This window comes from Equus przewalskii, chromosome 29, assembly GCF_037783145.1.
Source record: "Equus przewalskii isolate Varuska chromosome 29, EquPr2, whole genome shotgun sequence".
Lineage (NCBI taxonomy): Eukaryota > Metazoa > Chordata > Mammalia > Perissodactyla > Equidae > Equus > Equus przewalskii.
In genome coordinates, this window is record NC_091859.1 from 34,980,641 (window position 1) to 35,004,234 (window position 23,594).

At 58.9% G+C, this 23,594-nt stretch overlaps 2 protein-coding genes and 1 long non-coding RNA gene across 12 annotated transcripts; 2 read left to right on the forward strand and 1 right to left on the reverse strand.

Annotated features, from left to right (window-relative positions):
* Nucleotides 1-15: 15 nt before the first annotated feature.
* Nucleotides 16-1,029, forward strand: LOC139080179 (uncharacterized). Its single transcript, XR_011534462.1, has 2 exons — nt 16-91; nt 733-1,029. It is a non-coding gene; the product is annotated as an uncharacterized lncRNA (long non-coding RNA).
* A 2,419-nt stretch (nt 1,030-3,448) lies between these two features.
* On the reverse strand, nt 3,449-10,737 carry TST (thiosulfate sulfurtransferase). The gene is made up of 3 exons (XM_070600312.1): nt 10,585-10,737; nt 9,345-9,976; nt 3,449-3,912 (listed from the first exon to the last, which is right to left on the reverse strand). The coding sequence occupies exons 1-3, from the start codon at nt 10,677-10,679 to the stop codon at nt 3,614-3,616; spliced, it is 1,026 nt and encodes a 341-aa protein (XP_070456413.1). The 5' UTR covers nt 10,680-10,737; the 3' UTR covers nt 3,449-3,613.
* A 5-nt stretch (nt 10,738-10,742) lies between these two features.
* On the forward strand, nt 10,743-18,617 carry MPST (mercaptopyruvate sulfurtransferase). 10 transcript variants are annotated; one of them, XM_070600304.1, is made up of 4 exons: nt 10,934-10,956; nt 11,917-12,115; nt 14,178-14,799; nt 18,018-18,617. In XM_070600304.1, the coding sequence occupies exons 2-4, from the start codon at nt 11,933-11,935 to the stop codon at nt 18,314-18,316; spliced, it is 1,104 nt and encodes a 367-aa protein (XP_070456405.1). In that variant the 5' UTR covers nt 10,934-10,956; nt 11,917-11,932; the 3' UTR covers nt 18,317-18,617. The 10 variants fall into 10 exon arrangements, with proteins under 10 accessions (XP_070456411.1, XP_070456402.1, XP_070456412.1 ...); XM_070600303.1 differs by having other exon boundaries at nt 10,935-11,054; XM_070600307.1 differs by having other exon boundaries at nt 10,948-11,054; nt 12,555-14,799.
* Nucleotides 18,618-23,594: the final 4,977 nt, after the last annotated feature.

Here is a 23,594-nt window from a genome sequence, read left to right on the forward strand (position 1 = left end):
AAAGGGCTCTATTACCTCAGGGCTGATGGGCCCACCACCCTAGGGAGCGAGACCAGCGAAAGCCCCTACTGAGCAGGCAGGGGGCCCTCAGGTGTTGTGCACTCTCTCATTCACCCAAAATGTCCCCTGTGCACTCACCATGTCCCAGGTCGTGTGTCAGGCCCAGAGGGCTCTGATGCCATCAAGTGGGAAGGAAGTGGTTGGGATTACAAAGGGTTCAGTAGAGAGAGTGATTAGTTCTGTATAGGGAAAAGGAGGCGGAGCTCAGGGAAGGGCCATTTGAGCTGGATCTTGAAGGATGTGTAGGAGCTTAACAGTTTAGAAGGGACTTAAATATTAAAAGCATCGATGTGTTTATGGGCATAAACGTAGGTCAAGGGGAGTGGGGAGGGGAGGGAGAGATGCACCTGGAGTTGTCTGAGCTGGACAGGAAGGGGTCAGGGACCAAGGAGGAAATTAGAGTAGAGGTGGGACACTGAGGGTCTGCTCTCCTCCCCTTGAACCGCAAGGGTTACAGAAGGTTCACAAAGTTGAGGGACTTCTGCAGGCTCAGTCCTGTCTGGCTGCTGCTCAGCTGGGGGTGGGGTGGGGAACGCCGCCTGCAGGCCCAGCCTCTCAGGACCTCCCCGGGAAGCAGAGAGCCTGGTTGAACTTGGGGTCCCCAGAGTCTGGGCCTGCTTCTTATGAGAAGAGTGACTTTGGCCAAGTTCTTTAGCTGAACTTTCCTTGTAGGTGAAACGGATATAGCCCACCTCCAAGAGTAAGAGCGAGGACTGAACGAGGGCATTTTTGTGAAATACCTGGCACATTGCCTGGCACAGAGAGATGTCACCTGGAACTCTGAGCAAGGCCTCCAAGTACACCAGACTCAGACTTTTATCCCCTCCACACCTCCCCCGGCTCCCGTCCAAACCACCACTGCGTCTCGCCAGGGCTAACACTCTTGCCTCCCCACTGGTCTCCTGTTTTTGCTCTTGTCGCCTGTATTATCTATTGCTGCACAACAGCATTACCACAAACTCAGCTCCCCACGCGTTCCTTCTGGCCTGCTTTCTGCGGGTAGGGGTCAGGGCGTGGCTCAGCTGGGCACCTGCTTTGGAGTCTTAGAGCTGTAATCAAGGTGCTGGCCGGGGCCACACTCTCATCTGAGGCTAGACCGGGGACGATCTCCTTCCGGGCTCCTGGGGCTGTCGGCTGGACACTGTTTCTCACCGTCTGTTGGACTGACGGCCTCAGTTTCTTGCTGGCTGTCAGCCAGAGGCCACCCACGCAAGAGGGGCATTCAAATCTTATGTATTGTAATCCCAAAAGCGTCATCTACTATGGACTGAACGTTTGTGTCCCCACAAATTCATATGCTGAACTGAACCCCCAAAATGATGGTATTTAGAGGAGGGGCCTTTGGGGGGCAATTGGGTTTAGATGAGGTCGTGAAGGTGGGGCTCCCATGATGGGATTGGTGTCCTTATAAGAAGGGAAAGGGGGACCAGAGCTCCTCATTCTCCACCTTGTGAGGACACAGAGACAAAGTGGCCGTCTGCAAGCCAGGAAGAGAGCTCTTGCCAGGGCCAGATCTGCTGGCCCCTCGGTCTTGGACGTCCCAGCCTCCCGAAGTGTGAGAAATACACGTCTGTTATTTAAACTTGTTACAGCAGCCTGAGCTCAGACAGCATCCCATCGCCTTGGCCACATTTTCTTGGTTAAAAGCAAGTCACAGGCCCCACCCACGCTCAAGGGAGGGGACCACTTAGGGCGTGCACGTCAGAAGGTGGATCTCATGGGGATCCCCCTGGAGTCTGTCCATCAGATCCCCTTACAGTCTTTTCTCACCTCAGCAGCCAAGCGATTCTGTTAAACCTTTGTTGGATCATGTCACCTCTCAGATCAAGACCTTCTGGTAGCTTCCCACCTCAACCAGAGTAAAACCTTAAAGTCCTTCCATTTATCTGCAAGGCCCTATCCATGCCCCCACCCCCACCCCTTTCACTGACCTCAGCTCCTCCCAGTCTCCTGATGGCTCCCTTGGCCCCAGCCATGCTGGCCTTCTCTGGTTCTTGACCACACCAAGCACAGTCCTGCCTCAGGGCCTTTGCATAGCCGTTCCCTCTGCTGAAGCTTTCTTTGCCCGGATATCTTTGCCCATGACTTTCTTTTTCACCTCCTTCAGCACTCTGTTCATCTTCCCAGACCACCCTTTACAAAATCATCCTAACCACCCCCCCACTCCCCAATCCCCCATCTTTTCTCCCATAGTGCTTGTCACCACCTGACACACTAGATACGTATTTATTCTTTCCCCCAGTGGGATGGAAACCACATGCGAGTGGGGAGGTGACTGTATTCACTGCCATGTCCCCAGCATCTGCACCAGCGCCCGGCTCACAGCAGGTGCTCAATAAACAAACGTGTTGACCAAGTGATCTCTGGGATTGGAGGAGCAGGAAGAGGAGGGCGAGGAGGAGGAGTCATCCGCCGAGGCCGGCTCTTTGGCCCCTCAAGGCTCCAGTAAGAGACCTAAAGCTGGCATGAGGACTGCATGGAGGTGAAAGGGGACAGCCACCCAGACTGAAGACCAAAGGCTCTAGCCCTCTTCCACTGCAGACCCCAAGGGCCATCAGCCCCCGACCCAACACACCAGCCCCTGAGCCAGCCTCCTCAGCTCTCACTGAGCGCCCAATTGCCCCGATGTCCAGCTGGAGGCTGCGGCATAGCACCGCCGGACTCGGTCCCTGCCCTCCAGGGCCGTGTGTTAACCCAGGAAGGCTGGACGGCAGGAGCAGGGGATCCCCAGTAGGTGGGGTCTGGAGTCATCTCACAGCCCCAAAGGAGGGCTTCGAGAAATGTTTCTGGGAAGCTCGAAAGCCAGGCACATGGGGCCGGTCCACCAGGTTTTTCTTCTCCTGTAGCTTCCTGGTTCACATCACACCGCCCGAGCTCTAAGACCCTCCCCGGGCGCTGAACTGCTTCTCCAGCACCTTGCCCCATCGCTCCCAGAATAAAAGGGTCTTATTCTAAGCCAGGAAGGGCACCCAGGCAGAGTCCACCTTCCTTTGGGCTGCTTCTGAGCATCGCCTCTTCGGAGAGGCCCCGGGGCCTTTGCTGTGTGACACCTCTTTGAACGCCCATCTGGAAGGCCAGCTGCCCCCCGTCCCATCCCGCCCACCCAGAGGGCTGGCCTGGCAGAGGGGTTGGTGCCTGGCTAGCCGTGGTCTCCCCTCTCTCTGGCCTCCCGGTACCCCTTCCAGGTAGGTCCCAGCACCCTCCGCCTGACGTGGGACAAGAAGCGGCTTCCTTTGCAAAAACTAAATAATCGAGTGGTGTCTTCAGTGTGGCTTCCCCAGCTGGGGGCTGCCACGGAGGTTTCTCTCCTCGGTGGGGGTCTAAGGAACAGGAAGGAGACAGAAGGGTGGGGCAAGGATGGAACCAGGGAGAGACAGGCAAACACAGCTCCTGGGAAAAGGCCAAGTTTATTCCAGTGCTGCCAGGGGAAGGGGGGCTTGACAGCAATCCTACCACGTGTCAGTCTCCTCTGCTGGAGAGCATGACCCAGTGGCAGGTCACGCTGGGGTCACTAAGCACGGGAGTCACGGGCCGTGGGAGGAGAGCCCACCGCTCAGGCCTTCCCGCCCTTCCACTGGGACACCCGGGTCTCCGGCGGGGCCCGGCGGAACCACTCGGACCAGGAGCCGTCGTAGATGGCCACGTCGGGCTTGCCACAGAGGTAGGCGGCCAGGGCAATGTGGCAGGCAGTGACACCCTTCCGGCAGGTGGCAATGAGAGGCTGCTCGAGGTTCACCTTCTTGGCCTCGAACATCGCACGGAGCTCCTCTGGGCTCTTCTCGAAGCCGTCCTCCGTCAGGAAGTCCATGAACGGCATGTTGACCGAGCCTCGGATGTGGCCTGGCTCCAGTCCTGGGCAGGGGCAGAGGACAAAGGGCAGGACAGGGTTAGGAGGAACACGGGGGTGGGGGCGAGTGGGGCCCAGAGGCTGCCACCTGTCCTGGATATAAGGATAGAGCGCTGCGCAAATAAAAATAATGTCTTTGCCCTTCTTGGAGCTCAGTTTATTCCTGGCCCTACCTACATTCAGTGCTCACGACTTAAGACAGAGTGTCCCCTCCCCCAAAACCAGCCTTGAAGGAGGAATGTCCACCATCCTACCTGCTTGAGAGGTGTGAGTATCAGCTCTACTATTTACTGCCCTTTCCCCTGGGCAAACCACTTCACTTCTCTGACCTCAGTGTTCTCATCTGTAAAATGGGCTCTGTGGTACGTACCTATCTCACAGGGCTCTTGAGAAGAGGAAATAAGATGATAAATGCAAATATGCCGTGCTGTGCCCATTGCTGAGAACACAGGGGTGAAAGGGAGAGACATGGCCCGGGCTCGCAGGGGAATTAGTCTAGCAAGGAAGACAGGTGTGAGACGGACAGCCACATAATTCATGACGTATAATGTCACTCCATTTCACAGACAAATACACTGAGGCTCAGCAGAATGAAACAGCTCGCGTAAGGCCACACAGAGAGGTAAAGACAGACCCAGGACCAAACCGAGTCCCGTGGGTTCCTGTTAAGCACACAGTTGTAGAAAGAGCATGTGACCTGGTGTTAAACATAAGTTCCAATCCCAGCTCTCGGGCCAGCCCGGTGGCAGAGTGGTTAAGTTCGCACACTCTGCTGCCCTGGCCTGGGGTTCGTGGGTTGGGACCCTGGGTGTGGACCTGCACGCTGCTCATCAAGCCATGCTGTGGCAGCATCCCACATACAAAATAGAGGAAGACTGGCACAGATGTTAGCTCAGGGACAATCTTTCTCAAGCAAAAGGAGGAAGACTGGCAACAGATGTTAGCTCAGGGCCAATCTTCCTCACCAAAAAAAAAAAAAATCCCAGCTCTGCCACTTATCATCAGGGTGACCTTAAGCAAGTCATGTCACTTCTCAGTCCTGAGGCCAGCCCACCCACCCTGGGGGGCAGGTGAGAATGGGGGCAGTGCAGGCCCTACAGGCCCCTGCTACCAACCCTGAGAGGCTTGGATGGAAGCAGAATGAGGGTCTAGGCTGGCTCGGGGGTCCACGCTGGAACTGTCTCTGCACCCAGTGAGGCCCTTCTACCAAATCTGGCTCCAGAACAGTCAGTAAGTGGGGCACAGGGGACTGGGCCGCTGCCAGAGCTGGCACTGCCCACGGGGTCAGGGCCTCGGTCCAGCGCCGGCAGACCCAGGTCACTGCTCTCCTCCTCGAGCAGCCCCCACCCAGGCAGTGGGCACTGAGGCAGCTCTGGGCGTCTCTCTGGGCTCCCTTTCCTCCAAAATTCCCCACCACCCCATTAAATCGAACCACGGGGCAAGGCAGGACCAGTGTGGGTGGCACTGGGAGGGAGAGAAACTGGCCAGAGTGACAGGGCACACAGTAGGGCAGTCTGCAGCCATGCTGGCCCTGCACCTCTCAGCCTCAGTTTCCCCATCTGTGAAGTGGGGAGACAACCCCCCTAGCCCTCAGGCTTGTGGGGAAGTCAGCTCCCGTAGGGAGAAGACCCCAGTGACCCTGGCACACCGTCGACGTGCAGTCACAGAGCCACATCCCATTCCCCTCTCCCCACGTTCAAAGCGGGTTCCGGAATTCACTGGCCTTCGATTGAACAGATGGCCCCACTTAGAAAATTACAGCGATTTCCTCCTGTTGTGATTTCATCTTTTTGTCTGGAAGCTAATCTGAGATGGGACGTGTGCGGACCCAGGCAGTGAGGAACACTTGATGTGTTGGCCTCGAGGGTGTTCTTTGCCAAGAAACCCAACTTCAAAATGTTTCGGCATCCAGACGATGGGCCGGATTTAAGTGCGTTCAAAAGCGCCCGCGGTCGTTCAGTCCTGAATGCTGTGTTGTTTCGTCCCCCACCCCCGATGAAACAGCCCATCTGGTTACATCAAAGGCACCTCTGCCGAGTAAAGAAGTCAGGGGTCCCGTAGGCTCCGGCCCCCCACACTCGGCCGCCTCGGGAGGAGGGGTCCTCCTTCCATCTCTGCCAGCAGGGGCTCAGGCCCTGGCTGAAGAATTCAAATGAGCAGGAACTGACTGCCTGCGTGTGGGGAAGGCCGGATGAACCTGGCCCAGAGAACCTTGGAGCAGAGCCACCGGAGGGAAGACACACAGGGCCCAGAAGCCAGGGGCTCCTACCGTTCTTCTCCCAAATCCAGCTTCAGCTGCAGGCTCGTGGCTTTCCCTACCCCCAGCAGGCAGGCCACCATGCTCATAATCTCGGGCACCAGGTGCCCAGACAATGATGATCTCAAGAACTTTATCTTCCTCAATCCTCACAAAGCTGGGGAGATTATCCTCCTGCCACCAATGGGGAGCCTAGGCTCAGAGAGGTGAGGTGACTTGCCTTAGGACACACAGCAAAGGTGTGTAAAGTGAATTCAGGTCTGTCCCACCCCAAAGACTGCGTTCTTTGACCACCCTGAGCCTTGCTGGGAAAGGGGGCCGAGGCCGGGAATGGATGAGATGACCTCTCAGGTTCCTCAGCCGCTCAGAGGTCTGGGACTTTGTGGTCCAACTCTGGCCAAGAAGATGCCAGACAAGTGCATGAGTAGACATCCCTCAGGTCACTGAGCGAGCTGAGTTTTCAAGGCCAGGAAAGCCTGTTTGGCTCTTTCTTGCTTTCCTCCTAAAGCCACTAAGGAATCCAGTGCAGGTGGCCCCAGTGGGCAGCCCCCGACCCAGGAGGGAGAGACAGGCAGAGGGGCCCCAGGATCCCATGAAAGGACACCAGCACCGTGGAGCTGTGACCTTTCCCCTGTCCCTGTGTTTGCTCACAGCAGTGGCCTTGAGAAACAGCCACGCTTTGATGGCTGCCAACTGGGGTTACGTCTTGGCCACTCTGTGCTCCCATCCCCACCTGCAATGTGGGACAGGTTCCGACCCGCTGCCTCCCCTGCAGGGCCGCTGTAGGTGGCAAGGAGAGGATGTGCATAAAGGAGTCCACAAATGAAAGTGCTCATTAGGCGGCCAATACCCTCCCTCTTCACCCTCACTGACCCCGAGGGGGGAGGAAAGGAGAATAAGGTTGAGAAAGATGCTGAGTGGATCAACTCCCACCTCCGTTCTCTCCTCCCCCACAGCTCCTGGAAGGTGCACAGGGTTCCTTTCATTAAGGAGAAGGGTTCAAAGGTGAGGTGACTCGCCTGAGGCCACACACAAGTGCCACACCAGGGCATGAACTCAGGTCTGGCTGACTCTCCCACCTTGCACCCCTCATGAACAGGACCACAAGCACCGGAGCAGAGAAACTGAGGCCCGAGGGGAAGCTGCTTGCCTACGGTCAGCAGAAGGGGTTGGCGGTTTTCTGAGGCCCCGCATCCAGCTCCTCCTGGGGGTCACTCCTCCCAGGGCTGCCTGGGGCCTGCCTGCCACTCACACTCCCCTGGGTGTTACATCTGGACCGTTAAGCCCACGGGGGGACCTCCCAGATCCCAGCCCAACCTGGGGACCACGAACTCAGCAGAGCCTGGTGCGCCTCTGCATCCAAATGTCTCGTGCAGGAGGCCAGCAGAGCCTCTCAGAGAAGGAGGGAGGGAAGTGCCATGTCCTCCAGGCCTTTCCCGGTGGCCCTGGCCTTTGCAGTTCTCAGGACACTCCTCCAGCCACTGCTGCACTGAAATAAACCCACAGCCGGATGGGGGGGGGCCTCACTCTTCTCGTTTCTTATAAGGGACCCAGAGAGGCCAAGCAATTAGACTGAGGTCCCACCACAAAGGAGGAGCTGAGCTCAAATCAGGATCCCCGCACTCCAGATGGGGACTGGGGGAGGGACTTTAGAATTTGGGGCTTGAGGAGGCATTCCTGGGGCAGGCTGTTGCCCCTCTCTGAGCCCTACAATGGGAGCGGGGAGACTGGCCTGGCATCTGCACACTCTCCCTCCTCTTACTCTCAGGTTGCTGCAGGGCAAGCTGGGAGGCAGCTGAAGAAACTAGTGCCCGTTCCTCCCACAGCGGCAGCCGAAGTCCCCAGGAGAGAGGGCCCAAGGGGGCTGCTGGAGTTCTGCGTCAGGAGTCTCTGCAAGGTGCCCAACGAACTTGGATCTTCAACTCCAGGCCTCCAGCAAGCCCAGCAAGGCAAACACGGGGCCTGGGAAAAGCACGATGGGGAGGCAGAGCCCGGCGCTCTCCTTGCTCTGCCCTGCCGCTAACCAGCAGCCTTGACCGGACCCTTCCTCTCGGTGCCCCCCCCCCTCCCCGCACAGAAAGGAAGAGACGTTTTTTAACAAGTTAGGCAAAATGTTGCACAGGACTTAGATTCCCCAGAGCAGTCGACTGAGGACAGAGCCACTGCCCCAGGAAGTGCCAGCCACCCCAGGGGCTCAGGGCAGCCTGGACCACCAGGGGCCCCCAGAGCAGTGAGGTCCTGGCCATCAGAGGTGCCCAGGCAGGGGCTGGAGGGCAACCAGCAGGAGCGAGGGTGAGATCTCTGCGGTTCTGTTAGGAGATTCCAGAACCCAGCGTTTCCTCTCCTGAGGCCCCTCCCACCTCCAGCCTCCCCTTTGTCCATAGGAGAGGACTCCGGAGCCCACTCCCTGCCGATGCCTGGCAGAGGGGCTCCCTCCTGGCCTGGGAGCTGGGCGTGGGGCAGAATGGTGGTGCATGCTGCTTTAGAGCATTCGTTTGAAACTAGGCAGTGCTGGGTTCAAATCCCAACTCTGCCACTTAACTGTGTGAGAACTTAATGTCCTGGCACCTCAGAGTCCTCCCGTCTAAAATGGGGATATTAAGCTTTGTTAGATGAGATAATGCAGCGTCAAGGGCTTAGCATGAAATGGCAGCTGCTGTTACGGCTCTGAGGCAGGCTGCAGCTGTTTGGAACGGTCAGGGGGGCCCCGGAGAGCTGCAGAGGGAGGGGTGCTGGGAGAAGGGCATTGTTGATGTCCATAAGGGTTTCTGGGGAGCTGGAGAGGCCCTGAGAAGCTAGGTGTCCTTCTGTGTAGCAATGCATGTGTTGGCTCATGGACACAGCCCTGGGCATGAGGGAGCTAGTGTCTGGGCACGGATGTGGGTGGATGTGTCACCAGTCCTCTCTGCAGATGCCACCCCATACAGATGCTAGGTTGCTTGTTAGCGTGTAGCTATGGGAACACGCACATAGCTATGGGAACACATACACAGGTCCTCATGCATCAGAGCTGAAAAAGCCTTTAGGCTTAGCTCTAACCTCTCATTTTACAGATGGAAAGACTGAGACCCACATGGGGGGAACTGAGGGCAAAACAGGAGAGGGTCCCAGACATCCTTACTCCCCATCCTTCCACTGAGCATGACTCCCCAGGGACCACCCACCCTCTGGGACACCTACCTACTGCGTCTGGCTCTGGCTCAGTTCCCAGGTACCGCCCCTGGGAACGTGAATCCACCAGCTGGAACCTCTTAGATTTCAGGTTCTCCAGCACCTGCTCGTAGGTCTTGAGCAGGGAGCGGTCCAGTGTGGCTTTGAAGATGGCCGGCTCTGGGCGTGAGGGCTCAGATGTCACCGGGTGGCCCTCCTTCAGCCAGTTCCGGAAGCCACCATTGAGCACAGACACCGTGCGGTGGCCAAACACACGAAACATCCACCAGACCCGAGGCGCGTAGAAGCTGCCCAGGTCGTCACCATCATACACCACCACGTGCGTGTCGTTGCTGATGCCCAGGCGGCCCACGTAGTGGGCGAAGCCCGCCTCGCTGGGCAGCATCATCTCATAGGGCGACGCCGCGTTCCGGCACTCCTCTATGTCAAAGAAGGAGGCGCCGGGCACATGGCGCTCTAAGTACTCCTTGCGGGCCTCGCGGGTGCCGGGGGAGTACCAGGACGCGTCCAGCACCCGCAGGCCAGGCCCCAGCTTGCCAGCCCGGACGGACTCCGCCAGCCACTTGGTGGACACCAGCGCCCGGTAGAGGACCTGGTGAACCATGCTTTCAGCTCTGCACGTCACCTGGCGCGGATGGGAACTAGGAAAGAGACTGGAATGAAGCTGTATGTGCAGTGGAGTGGGGCCTGGCAGGACGAGCTTTTTCCCTGCCGCACCTGTTTACAGCAACCCCGTGGGGCTGGGGCGTGCAGTGGGGTAGGTTCAAAGTTTCCCCAGGACAAGCCTGCTCCGCCCCTCCCTGGGTCCCTCCCGCGCAGGAGGGGGTGGGGCTTGAGCTGCGGAGGGCTCCATTCGGGAGCTGGCTGGGAGGGCGACAGGCCCAAGAAGCTATAGTATTCGCCCTCGGGATCGTGCCAGAAAAGAGCAGCGAAAAGAGGCTCAAGATTGGGGAGAGATGGCAACTCGGGCCTGGAGCCCGCTTTCCCGGGAAGGCAGGGGAGTGGGCGCGCGGGGGAGGGTCCGCGCCTCTAGCAAACCCGCCCACCGCCTCGCGGCAGCCTGCGCTCGCCCGCCTCCAGAATGCGCTAGTCCAGCCCCGGCTCCGTGCCCTGTGCCCAAGTTGGGTCCGGGCTTCCCGGAGCACCCCGACCTGCTCTCGTTACGGGGACTTTCCCCTGGATCGCAGGTGGCCTGGCCAGCGGCCCAATCCCGAGCGGCCTGCCGCCGCCCCCACCCCGCCGCACTCACTCGCCCTCGCCGCCGCGCTGGAGCTCGCCCTGCCCGCTGGAGAAGTTGGCGCGTTCAAAGCCAGAGCCCACAACAACCCGGCCGGCCCACACCATAGCGTCGCCGCCCGAGGGGGGACAGAGCGCCGCCCGCCGCGCCCCCGCGCGGTCCCCGCCCAGCCGCGCCCGCCCCGCGCTGCCCACCAGTGCGCCGCGCCTCTCAGAGCCCCGGGGACCCGCCGGGGGCGCGGGGCGGCGCTGGCCGGGCGCGGGGCAGAGCGTGGCGGCGCGGGCGTCCCCCCGGCCCGGCCAGTGGAAGGCGCGGGGCAGCGGCGGCTCCGAGTGGCCGCAGCGGTGGGCTGTGCCGGAGTCTCCTCCCTTTGGCCCGCCGCAGGTTGGTGGCGAGAGGAGGGGACGGCTGCGGGCGCGGGGAGGGGGTGCCCTGCCGCCGGGGCCATGGCCAAGCCCGGAAGCCGGGAGCCCGAGACCTGGGTAACTGCTGCGGCGTCGCGCTGGCCTGTCCTTAGGGGGCGGTGGATCGGTGGGGTGCGCGGCGAGGGGCTCCCCCGCGGGGCCTGAGCGGAGGAGGCGGCCGCAGGCTGGGAGGAAAGGCGCGCCCCTCGGTTCGCCCTAAGGATGGCCATGCGCGGCAGCCTGGGGAGGCCTGCAGGGGGAGGTCTGGGTGAGTGGCGGGTGGGGAGCCGTGCGTGGGGGTGGGGATCATCGGGTGGCGCAAGAGAGGGCGGGCGGGAGGGAGGAGAACTCATAAAGCCGGACAGAGAGGCCAAGGAAAGAGGCCAGCTGACCCAGAGGCTCCAGGAGGAGAAACTGGCAAAGAAGTGCCCGGAGTGTAATGAAACTAACGTGTGTCAAGGCCTGCTTGGTGAGGCACTTTGCTGGGTACTCGGACGGTGTTCCTACTTCCCACAAGAGGCCTGCGCGGTAGGCCAGGAGCTTATTTAAAGACCAGGGAGAGAGGCTGGCCGAGCCAGTCGCTGGGGACACGTGGTGGAGTTGAGGCAGCCTGTTGTCCTCCCAGATCTGAAGCCCCGTGTGTCACCGGCTGCCTTGGTTTTCCCTTGCTCAGCGCCAAAGCCTCAAACTTCTGAAAAACTGCCTTTGGTTTTAATTTAACCTATTTAATTGTGTTTATATGATTTAATTTTTAACAATGGCTGTGTTTAACAACCGGTTGGCATAATTCCTGGGAATCCAGCAACTAGTTCTTTGCAAGCTGGTGGGACACCCCTGCCCCTACTCGGCTGTCTGCCTGTGCTGTTCCATATGCCTGGGGTGCTTTTCTCATCTTCCTTTTAAAATTTCTTTTTATTCTGAAATAATTATATTCTCACAGGAAGTTGCAAAAATTCATGCTTTGGGAACATTTGCCCAGCGCATCCTCTGAGCTCTGTGCTGTGCAGTCGGGGGGCAGAGGGGTCCCGGGACCGACGAGGCTGGGCAAGTCCTCGAGGAACACCCAGGCTCAGTGGAGCCCTACTCTTGCAGGGCCAACCCCAGATGGCGGCCTGGCACTCCCACGTCCCCGAGTGCAGGTGTGTGCTAGGGGATCCCGAGGTGGGCCCAGGGCTGTCCTTTCTGTCCTGGAGTCCTTCACTCCCACAGCATCCCCACCTGCAGTGGTCCAGGCCTGCCCAGCACACAGCGACCTGGTCCCCGCCCTTTGCCCTTCGCCCTTTGCCCTTCTAGACACACAGCCTGCTCTCCCAGACCCTCTACCTCCGGCAGTCCCTTGTGAGAACTGCCAATCCAGCAGGGAGGGTGGGGCAGGATGACCTCCAACCTCTGAAGTCCCACCCTATCCTGAAATCCTAATTCTGCATTAGCTGCTGTCCGTTCAAAGGCCACCTATGAGAGCAACGTTGAAGAAAGAATGGGATTTTTATTAGACTGTTTTTAATGATTATTAAAACCAGCCACGTGCAGTGCATAATGATGGCCCCTCTACATTCATGATTTCATCTTCCCTCTAAGAGGTGAGGGTCGGAAGCCCAATGGACACAGCCCAGGAGCCGAACAGGCCGGACCTCACACAGCCCGTTAAGCACCGGACTTACTTGGGATTTGTGCTGACTTTGGGGGCCTCTGGCTCCCAAACCAAGGTTCTTTCTACTCTAAATGGATCCTTGGGGAAGAAAACAAGGAGCCCCAAGAATGGTGGGGGGGCGGGGCTGTGGTGGCTCTCAATGGGTCCTTCAAGAAGCGGCCTGTGGCATCTCCCAGCATTATCCAGCTGTGGGGAACCCCCACCGAGACTGGGATTGCCCCTCAGCCAGAGCCCCCTCGGCAGCCTCCTCATCCTGAAGGTCAAGCTTCCGTTTCCTGGGTCCCTGAAAAGGTCAGATCGGTTTGGACTTCCCCCTCCTCCAGGAAGCCTTCCCACTCCTTCTGCTCCCCCCTCAGGCTAAGGTCATGGCCCCTCTGCTCACACTGCACTCCAGACTTTCCTCAGTTCTGTTGTCTCTTGAGCAGGCCTGTGGCCCATCTTTACCATCAGGGCCTGGCAAAGTCAAGAGTTTCTCATTGTCCAGCGCACTTCCCGTGTAGACGAAGTGGGTTCCTAAAAGCCAGCCTGTGATGGGACTGTAGGAGGGGGCTGGGCACAGGGTATCCCACTGTGGACTCATTAGGCCCTGGTCATCGTTGACCTGGGGCTGGGGAAGAAGTCCAGCCTCAGGAGCTGAAATCTGGCTTCAGATCCTGAAGCAGCCCCTGACCAGCTCTGCGACCAAGGGTAAGGAGCTTGCTTATGTCCCTAACTGCCAGTCGCCTCATTCACAAAACAGGCATCTTGATGCACCCTCTACCAAAGGCTGGCTGACCGGAGCACGCCACAGAATGGCAGCAGGACAGCCTGGTCTGGACGTAGAGGTTGTTCTCTGCACAGGGGGTGCACAGCTGAGGGGTTGTGCGGCGTGGACCCACTCATGCGGCCATGTGCCCCATGGGAACTCTGCCTTTCTCTAGCCGGCACAAAGGCACCTAGTGGACTGGGGGCTCCCTGCACAGGGGCTCAACACGTTTGGAGCCTCCTGGTGCTGGAAGGCTGTGGGCTGACCTGTCACGGTGGACTGGTGGGCTGGTGGGCTGGCACACTCTCAGCTGCTGGCCAGCGGGGGAGGGGAGGGGAGCGGGAGAGAGGCACTAGGTCACTGTTGCTGCTGCCGCAAGAAGGTCAGGAGAGAAAGCTCAGGCTCAAGGGACAGAATCTGACCTTGCTGGGCTCCCAGGGCCTGCAGAGCGCATGTCCGTGAGAAGTCTGGATTCTGGTGTCAGACTGCTAGTGTGAAGGCTGGCACCACCACGCTTAGCTGGTGACCTTGGTCAAGTTAGTGCACTTCTCTGAGCCCCAGTGGGTCCTCTGAGAAACAATGAGAACAATACCAAACCTCTGGAGGCTACTCAGCAAATAAGTGGGAACCTAGTCTGTGTCCCGCAGTGTCCTAAGGTAGTGAGGATTAAGTGGCACACAGCAGGAACTCAGTGAGTGCCAGCTACTATTCCCATGAGGCCCCGGCCCCCAGCCCCAGCACCGTTTCTCGTCCCCGGGGCCGACCTCTTCCTTGATTCCCTCCTGACATCCTCCCTGTCGCCCAGTCCTGCAGCCCCAGTGTCGCCGCCGCCATGGCCCCGCAGCAGCTCTTCCGCGCGCTGGTGTCGGCGCAGTGGGTGGCCGAGGCGCTGCGGGCCCCGCGTGCCGGGCAGCCCCTGCAGCTGCTCGACGCCTCCTGGTACCTGCCCAAGCTGGGCCGCGACGCGCGCCGCGAGTTCGAGGAGCGCCACATCCCGGGCGCAGCGTTCTTTGACATCGACCAATGCAGCGACCGCACGTCGCCCTACGACCACATGCTGCCCAGCGCGGCGCACTTCGCCGAGTACGCGGGCCGCCTGGGCGTGGGCGCCGCCACCCACGTCGTGGTCTACGACGCCAGCGACCAGGGCCTCTACGCCGCGCCCCGCGTCTGGTGGATGTTCCGCGCCTTCGGCCACCGCGCCGTGTCGCTGCTGAACGGTGGCTTCCGCCACTGGCTGCGCCAGGGCCTCCCGCTGAGCTCGGGCAAGAGCCGCCCCGCGCCCGCTGAGTTCCACGCCGCGCTGGACCCCGCCTTCGTCAAGACGTACAAGGACATCAAGGAGAACCTCGAATCGCGGCGCTTCCAGGTGGTGGACGCCCGCGCCACCGGCCGGTTCCGGGGCACGGAGCCCGAGCCCCGAGACGGTAACAGCAATGCGCAGAGGGCCGGGAGATCCGGATTCTGGGGGCCTCCCTGGCGTTAATCCTCAAGTGGGGCAATAATCCTTGCCCCAGCCCCATCCGTGCTTGGGGCAATGACTACCCCAAATTCCTTGGGAACCCAGGGTGCCCTGTATAAGTGTGAGAACCCAAGCAGCCTCACCCCAACAGTATGGCTGTAGGGGGTCACTGCGGAAGGGGAGGGGTGGTTTGGGAAAAGCCCCAGAGGGATGAGGCCAGGTCAGGGCTATGCCATCCCTGAGGGTGATGGAGGTGGGCAGAGGAGGAGTCTAGGGCGTTGAATGGCAGGAAAGTCCCTCCCAGGGGCCAAGGCTTGCAGAGGGCAGGACAGAAGGGCGGTAAGGAGAGAGTGAGGTTGCTGCCCCAGCTGGGAGCAGAAACCCAATAGAGGGTGGTTGCTGGCTTGGGCTGGGGCGGCACCTTCTGCTGGGAGCTGGATTTCCCCAGGGAGACAGCCCACAGGAAAGCCCTGTAGGAGGTAGGGAGGGGTCCCCACAAAGCAGGGGGGTCCGTGGCCGCCTTGGTGTGAGCCTTTCAATGATGCCGAGCGGTGGGTGTTGTCGTTGTACAGAGGAGGAAATGGAGCCTTAGAATGGCTACCTTGCCAGGTCTCAGGAAGCAGCCGGCCAGGAGCTGAACTTGGGAGGCCGTCCATTTAACGCAGGGAGCGGTTGTTCCCAAGCCATTTCTCTCCTGCCCGCTTCAGGGGGCGGGGGGCAGTGCAGGGAATTTGCTACTTCCTCTGGGAAGCTCTCCCTGAATGGCATCCCCCAGGCCCCTGGGTTGGGGCATCGGGGTTGGATCTTCTGTCCTGTGCTTTCAGAGCAGCTTGGGCTCACCCTGTCCTAGCACTGTTTAAGATGGCCCCAGGGCAAGGACGGTCCATGCTCCCAGTGCATCCTAAAGGCTAAGCTGGTAGCTAGCACGGAGTCAGTGCCTCAGAGAGGTTTGGCAAATTCCGAAGGTCCCTGCAGAGCAATATTGACATTAGGTCAAACCAAATGAAACTGCTCATCTCCAGCAGTTTTTGAACCTACACAGGCAGCAATTTCATATGGTTCAGCCTAATAAGGACGCCACCTTGAACCTGTTGGGTCCTGCAGCTCAGCCCCCAGTGGGAGAGGATGGAGCAACATAGGGCAGGAAGCCAGAGCCAGACCTGGGTTCAGAGCCCTCCCCCAGGCTGCACTGGCTGTGTGACACCTGGCAGGTCACCTGATCTCTGAGCTGCTGCTTCTGCATATGTGAAGTGGAGCAGAACATGGAACAGAAAGGATGTGGTGGGGGTCAAATGTTAAATGAGAGCAAGTGTGTAAAGCAGCCAGCTCCGTGTTTGCACACACAGGATGCACTCAAGAAATGGGAAGTGATACAATTAACGTGTGCGTCTCTGGTTATGGCTCTTTACAGAGGTGATTAATGCTCACCTCAGTCATGCTTGCTCGTCTGTAAAATGGGGGATAACGATGCGCACCCAGCGGGCCTGTTGTCAAGGTGGACCCAGCTGGTATGCGTAGCAGCTCCATGTGAATCAGTGGAGGAGATCACCGTCCCATCATTCCCGCCCCACAGCCTGAGACTGGCCAGTGCACCTGTAATTTGCCACATCGGCCCAGCGTGGGGAGGAAGCATGCCTTGGTGGGGTTCAAGGTGTGGGGACAGCCTTGCTCCGACTGTGGCCATGCTGGGCTGAGAGCTTGCTTTTCTTCCTTTCTCCGGCCTGGTCTCCAGGTAATTACTCTGACTGAGCCCAGTTTCTGCATCTGTTAAGTGGGGATGCAGGATGCCTTCCAGCCAGCCATGGACTCAGAGTGCTGTCTGTCCACTAAGTCCTGAGAATAGATACCAACATGGGTCAGCAGCTCCCTGTGGGAGTGTCACCCCACTGTGAGGGGAAACTAAGGAAGAAGCCGCCCTAGAGTCAGAATGGCCAAAATTGGACCCATTGACTATGAGGGTTCATTTTGTTGCCAATCTCAGTTCCTGGCATGAAAATGGGAATGTCAGTAACACTGCCTAGTGGGGGATGGTGGAAATGAAATGGCCAGTGGTGGAAAGGAAATGTGTGTCGGGAGCCCAGGGCAAGTTTCCAGAGATGTGGGTAAAGGGCTGACCCTCTCAATGAATGGTCACCAGCCTTGCCCAGGTTCTTCATGCTACGATCAAAATGGTCTTTTGAAGACAGAAGTCTGATTTCCCCTCGTGGTCCTGTCGAAGCCCGAGTCTTAATCCAGGCTTGCCGAGGGGCTCCCAGCCCCTTGGTTCCCCTGGGTCCTCGGCCTCCCTACTGTCTGGGCTTTCACCACGATCACCTTTAACCCCTCTAAGCACCATGGGATTTCATCCTCTGTCCCCAAGGACTCCGTCTGCCTGGGGTGCTCAGCCCCCACCACCCAGACCCCTCAACCTGGCTGAATCCTCCTCTCCCTTCAGGGCTTTCTCAGAGAAGCTTTATGGCCCTCCCGCCTCCCAGGTTGTGCGGCCTGCTGGTCAGCAGCACAGGCTCTGGGGCCCCTCTCCCCCTCCAGACTCGGGCGAGCGATTTCGTGTGCCTTGTCTCCTCATCTGTACCAACGGAGGATAGTAATTTCTTTCGCATAGAGCTTGCGGAGGATGAAAGGAGAAAATACGCCGCGGGGCTCAGAACTGTACCTGGCACAACATGAGCCCTCAGTAACATCAGCGGGTATTGTTACTATTAGTATCTTTTATAATGTGCCCCCATGGCACCCCGTGGGGCTTTTGGTAACACCCATGTCACCTGTAATTATTTGGTGATTGCCTGTCTGCCAGGCAGGCCACATCAAAACTCCTTGGCTGCGAGTGCTGTAGGCCCCAGTAAGGCAGAGGTCTTGTTTGTCTTTGTTGTCCCCATGCGCATAGGCATAGCCGGTTATCAGGAGGTGGTGGGGGGCGGGGTGGCAGAGTGGGGCTCTGAGTCGAGTCTTAGGTTCGGATTCCAGCCAGCAATTTGCTGGCTGCAGGACCTTGGGTGATGCTGACCCTCAGCATCTCCGTCTGTAAAATGGAAATGTCTGTGCAGAGCGCCTGCGTCTCCTGGTGTGCGGACTATAAGAGATGAGGCGTATAGAAGGTTTCGGGCTGTGGCTGTGAGGGGGCCTCTGGGAGTGCAGGGGGCCATTCATACCAACCCCCACTTTGTTCCTGCCCTCCTGCAACAGGCATCGAACCCGGCCACATCCCTGGCACCGTGAACATCCCCTTCACGGACTTCCTGACAGACGAGGGCCTGGAGAAGAGCCCCGAGGACATCCGCCGCCTGTTCCAGGACAAGAAGGTGGACCTGTCCCAGCCGCTGGTGGCCACATGTGGCTCCGGTGTCACAGCCTGCCATGTGGCACTTGGGGCCTACCTCTGCGGCAAGCCCGACGTGGCCATCTATGATGGCTCCTGGGTGGAGTGGTACATGCGCGCGCAGCCAGAGGAAGTTATCTCAGAGGGCCGGGGGAAGACCGTCTGAGGCTGGGCAGGACGCAGGAAGCTCGGGTAACACTCAGCCACCAGCTGTGCGCAGCCTGGTTGTTCAGACTCTGCTTTGACCGGGAGACTCTTTCTTCCTCCAACTCGAGTGGCACATAGGGCGACATCCCAGAGGCCAGGAATTCGGTTGACTTGCGGGTACCCAGTGGAGGCAGGAGATAAGGTGGCGGTGGCACACGGGGCCGGGAGCTGCCCACATGGTGCTGAGCTGGGTTGCAGCCCTACCTCCTGTCTGTCTTGCTCTTGAGGAAATAAAACAGCCAAGTGCTAAATCCTTCTAACTGTGGGGTGGCCTCAGTTTTCCTCAGGAGCCAGGGGTTCCAGCATGCCCAGCAAACAGAGCTCCGTGGAGCCTGGGGATCTTGGGGATCCTGTCCCTGACTTCTGATCTGTGCTGGAGCCCCAGCACCCTTCCATTCCTGCCACCAGAATACCCCCAGTCAACCGCCCTCCACCCTATAGTGCCGGGGGTCGACCTTCTGGCTTCTGGGCTATTTAAGGTGCATCTTGCTGTGATGTGTCTGGAGTCCCACCCAAAGCCCCCCACAGGTAAGCAGTACATCTCATTTCAAGCCAGGTGGGTCCAGATCTTAGTAGGAGGCTGTAGCCCCCCGAGGAGGCCTGTGCCGGCCCGGCCAGGGTGCTCTGGAGAAGGGCTGCGTTTAGCCACACTGGAAGAGAATCTAGTTCGAGACTCTGGGAGCCCTCTCTTGGATGCTCGCCTCTGGAGCTCGCAGGGGGTGGGCGGACCCCTGGACTTGATCCTTTCTGCTCAGAGACCCTCTCCCCCCAGGCTTCCCGAGGGTGGGGGCTCCGCTCTCCTCCGTCTGTGTTTGTCCTTGATGCAGAGGCAGACATAGAAGACCCCAGAGACCCCCATCAGAACCTGGGCCACCCCTCCCCATCTTCAAGCCCCCAAGGTCCCTCTTGCCACCAAAGGGCCAGTGTCAGCCGGTACTGGAGGGAACCCCAGAAAGGGGGAAAAAAAAAAAAAACCAGAAAGGGGCAGTGACTTAGCCAAGGCCACAGGATGGAGTTACCACAGAGCTGGCAACAGACCCCGAGCTCCTGACTCCGAATTGACTCCTTTTCACCTACAACCCCCATCCCGCTTCCTCTGATGCTGAGTCACCTCCCGAGGCCACAGGGAGGGCACAGCCACCAGGGCAGAGTGCTGGTTTTCTGAATGAGAGCCCTAACGTAAGTCCCAACCTCTGCGAGCCGCAGCTTCGCCATCTGTAGAACGGGAATCATCTGTACTTCAGGAGAAGCGATTTCAGACAAGGGCCTGGCCAAGAGCCCACTGCAGGGTCCCATCGTTCCAGTCCAGGGTGCCCCACGTCATTCCAGCCCAGGGTCCCCCCATCCTTCCAGCCCAGAGTCCCCCCCATCCTTCCAGCCCAGGGTCCCCCCCATCGTTCCAGCCCAGGGTCCCCCCAGCACTGACGTTGGGCAGATCCTTGTTCCTTGTGGGGCTGTCCTGTGCCTTGTAGGCTGTTTAGCAGCATTTCTGGCCTCTGCCCACTAGATGCCAGTAGCACTGCTCAGTTGTGACAACCAAGAAACACCTCCAGATGTCACCAAATGCCCCCTGGGGGCAAAATCAGCCCCAGTTGAGAACCACTGCTGTAGGAGCGAATTACACAGTTGACCACAGCAGTCGGGAGCAGTGTAGATAGGGATGGCGGGTTGGAGGGATCCTTTCCCCCGGAAACTGAATTTAGCAGTTTAGAAACCGGCCTCGCGTACTGGTCTCAGACAGGCCTCGGTTTCTCTCTCGGGAATGTCCCTGCTGCAAACACATGTGAGCTCCTGCTCTGGCTTCTGTCTCAGCTACCCCGTGCAAGGCTGCCTGGCCCTGGATGCACTGCTGAGCTCTCGGAACCTCAGTTTGTTCATCTTTAAAATGGGAACAATAGTACCTTCCTGGAGCAATATGGGGATTAAATGAGAGGATCCATAGAAACTGTTTAGCTGGGTGCCAGGCACAGAGTAAACATCACGTGTTTTTGTTATTTTTTAAAGGACTTCTACTTATTCTGTGTGATGAGTGCCTCCTGTACTTCCAGCCTTGGGGGAGAGAGAAGAACAGATATGAGAATTGTTCCTGCCCGGGAAAGGCTTGCCAGCCAGGGAGGAGAAACAAGCCCATCATATTGTATTTCCAGAGAGAAGAGAGTACTGTGAAATGATCTATTTTGCAGTTGAGAAAGCAAACTCAGAGAGGTTGAGTGGTTTGCCTAAGGGCACACAGCTAGTTCAAGAGAGGAGCCGAACTGGAGGTAGTAGGGTAGGGGCCTCTCCAGTGAGTCTTGCTTTGGGTGCGTGAGGTCGGGGCAGGGAGGGGTGTCCAATTTCAGGATCAAGGGGAGAATGGAATGGAACTGGGGGTTTGGAAACACATGTGACAAGCTCATGGGAAATGCCCAAGGGTCTCCCCAGCTCCAAGAGGAGACCCCTTGAGCCATGGGGCTTAGCCAAGGGGGCTTGGTTAGGTTCCCCCCACCTCAGTCCACCCCCAGCAAGGAGCCCAGGCTGGTGGGAGCCAGGGCTTGTCCTCCTGGGAAGGTCTTCGTTGGGTCTGAACAGGCTCAGAGCCGACCGGATGCGGGCGAAGGAGCTGGAGGCCGGCCTTGCTAGGACTTTCAGGGCTGCAGGCTAACTTCGAAGGAGTTTGCTAGGGGTGACCCGGGCCACCCGCCAGGGCTCTGCCCTGCCCACTGCAAGCCTGAAACCCCGAATAACAAGCCAGTCGCTGCAGGGACCTGCCCGCCCCACCCACCCCTGTGTCCAGGAGGGAACTTGCAACACCGGACAACAGGGCGAGGAAACTTCTGCCCACCTGGCAGTGTTTGCTGAGCACCTCTGTGTCCGGGCCAGCTGGAGGGCTCCCAGCCTTGTCTGGCCAGCTGTGCCAGCGCGCATCCATTCCCTGGATTGTCGCCTCGAGGGAGCATGACTCGAAGCCCTGCCCCACACCGTGGCCTAGATAATGCTGATTTGGTCCTGGTGCCGTGGAGTCAACTCTGCATGAGGCCCCCGCAGGTCTGCCTTCCAGACACTTCTGGTCAGAGCCTCAGTCTTGTTTGAAAAGTGAGAGCAAACCGCCCTGCAGCTCACAGAGTGGGCCCGAGGTCAGATAAGGCAGAGCCCAGAACAGCGTGAGGTGTCCCTCCTCCTGGGATAACCCAGCTGTCTAAGCAGAATGGGGCTTTGTCAGCCTTGACTCGTGGGGGAGGAGTCTCTCAGGAGGGGGTGACATTTTTAGGTTAACTGAAGCTTTATAATTTTAAGCACTGAAATTTTTAACGTATTAGCCTGTCAGGGGATGGAACGTGGGAGACGGAGGGTCCCTGAGCTCTCGGCGGTGGTTTGACCACTTCACTGCCCAGTGATGCCTTCAGGGGCTGTGCGCCCCTAAACTAAAGGGCCCCCACTGGTGTGCCTTCCCAGGACGCATGGCCTTGTGACTCCAAATGGCCCCTTGCTGGCTGACCTTCCTCTCTACCCCCCCACTCTCCACAGTCCCTACGTGCTGCTGGGGGGGCCCACTCTCTGGATGATGCCACCATTCCAGGGGCTTACACCACCATGCTGAGTCAGGGACTCTCAAATCTGGCCCTCCAGCTGCTCGCTGGACTCAGATCCCTGTGTCCACTGCCCCCTGGGACCCTTACCTGATCCTCGGTCCACATCCCTTGTCTCAGTGTGCACGGCCACCACCCATGGGTCGCCTGTGCCCAGACCTGCCAGCGAGTTCTCCAGACTCCGCCCCCTCACCCACAGCCAGTCAGCACCACGGCCTGAAGATTCCCACCTCTGTCCCCCTTCCTAGTGCCAGGTCCCCCCACCCCCCACGTCCAAGACACACACGGACACAACCTGTCCCCCTGTTAATTCCAGTGCACACCCTCAGGGACAGGCCTTGTACCCAGATCTGGGGACATGGAGGATAAGACAGACCCTGAGCGGGCAGACCGGCCTGGTGGGGAGGGGTGGGCAGACAGATGAACCATGATAGGCGTGGTGAGGACAGACAGACCATGGCATGTGAGGACAGACAGACAGACCATGGCAGGCATGTGAGGACAGACAGACAGACCATGGCAGCCATGTGAGGACAGACAGACAGACCATGGCAGCCGTGTGAGGGCAGACAGACCATGGCAGGCATGTGAGGACACAGACAGACCATGGCAGGCATGTGAGGACAGACAGACCATGGCAGGCATGGCAGGCATGTGAGGACAGACAGACCATGGCAGGCATGTGAGGACACAGACAGACCATGGCAGGCATGTGAGGACACAGACAGACCATGGCGGCATGTGAGGACAGACAGACCATGGCAGGCATGTGAGGACACAGACAGACCATGGCAGGCATGTGAGGACAGACAGACCATGACAGGCATGTGAGGGCAGACAGACCACGGCAGGCATGTGAGGACACAGACAGACCACGGCAGGCATGTGAGGACACAGACAGACCACGGCAGGCATGTGAGGACACAGACAGACCATGGCAGGCATGTGAGGACAGACAGACCATGACAGGCATGTGAGGGCAGACAGACCACGGCAGGCATGTGAGGACACAGACAGACCACGGCAGGCATGTGAGGACACAGACAGACCACGGCAGGCATGTGAGGACACAGACAGACCATGGCGGCATGTGAGGACAGACAGACCATGGCAGGCATGTGAGGACACAGACAGACCATGGCAGGCATGTGAGGACAGACAGACCATGGCAGGCATGTGAGGACACAGACAGACCATGGCAGGCATGTGAGGACAGACAGACCATGGCAGGCATGTGAGGACAGACAGACCATGGCAGGCATGTGAGGACAGACAGACCATGGCAGGCATGTGAGGACAGACAGACCATGGCAGGCATGTGAGGACAGACAGACCATGGCAGGCATGTGAGGACAGACAGACCATGGCAGTTGTGGTGAAGACACAGACAGACCATGACAGGCGTGTGAGGATAGACTATGGCAGGCGTGGTGAGGACAGACAGACCATGGCAGACATGTGAGGACAGACGGACGGACCATAGCAGGCGTGGTGAGGAGTATCTGAGACAGAACAAGGAACAGGAGAGGGTGGAGCGTGGTTCTGAGTCTGAGGCCCCTCCACCCCATCATGGCTCCCCGGGCTCGCCCCCATGCTCCAGGTAGAGCAGCAGCAGGGGTGGGTTCAAAGCACAGCTTCTGGAGGCATCCAGGCCTCCTGCTCCCTGGCTGT

Excerpts from the sequence above, each read along its gene's own strand:
- TST (XM_070600312.1), bottom strand. The coding sequence starts at position 10,679 with ATGGTGTGGGCCGGCCGGGTTGTTGTGGGCTCTGGCTTTGAACGCGCC. Across the intron at positions 9,977-10,584 it reads CAGCGCGGCGGCGAGGGCGA|TTCCCATCCGCGCCAGGTGA; the intron begins GTGAGTGCGGCG and ends TCTCTTTCCTAG. Across the intron at positions 3,913-9,344 it reads GCCAGAGCCAGACGCAGTAG|GACTGGAGCCAGGCCACATC; the intron begins GTAGGTGTCCCA and ends GCCCCTGCCCAG.
- MPST (XM_070600304.1), top strand. The coding sequence starts at position 11,933 with ATGCTTTGGGAACATTTGCCCAGCGCATCCTCTGAGCTCTGTGCTGTG. Across the intron at positions 12,116-14,177 it reads TCCCACGTCCCCGAGTGCAG|TCCTGCAGCCCCAGTGTCGC; the intron begins GTGTGTGCTAGG and ends CCTGTCGCCCAG. Across the intron at positions 14,800-18,017 it reads GGAGCCCGAGCCCCGAGACG|GCATCGAACCCGGCCACATC; the intron begins GTAACAGCAATG and ends CTCCTGCAACAG.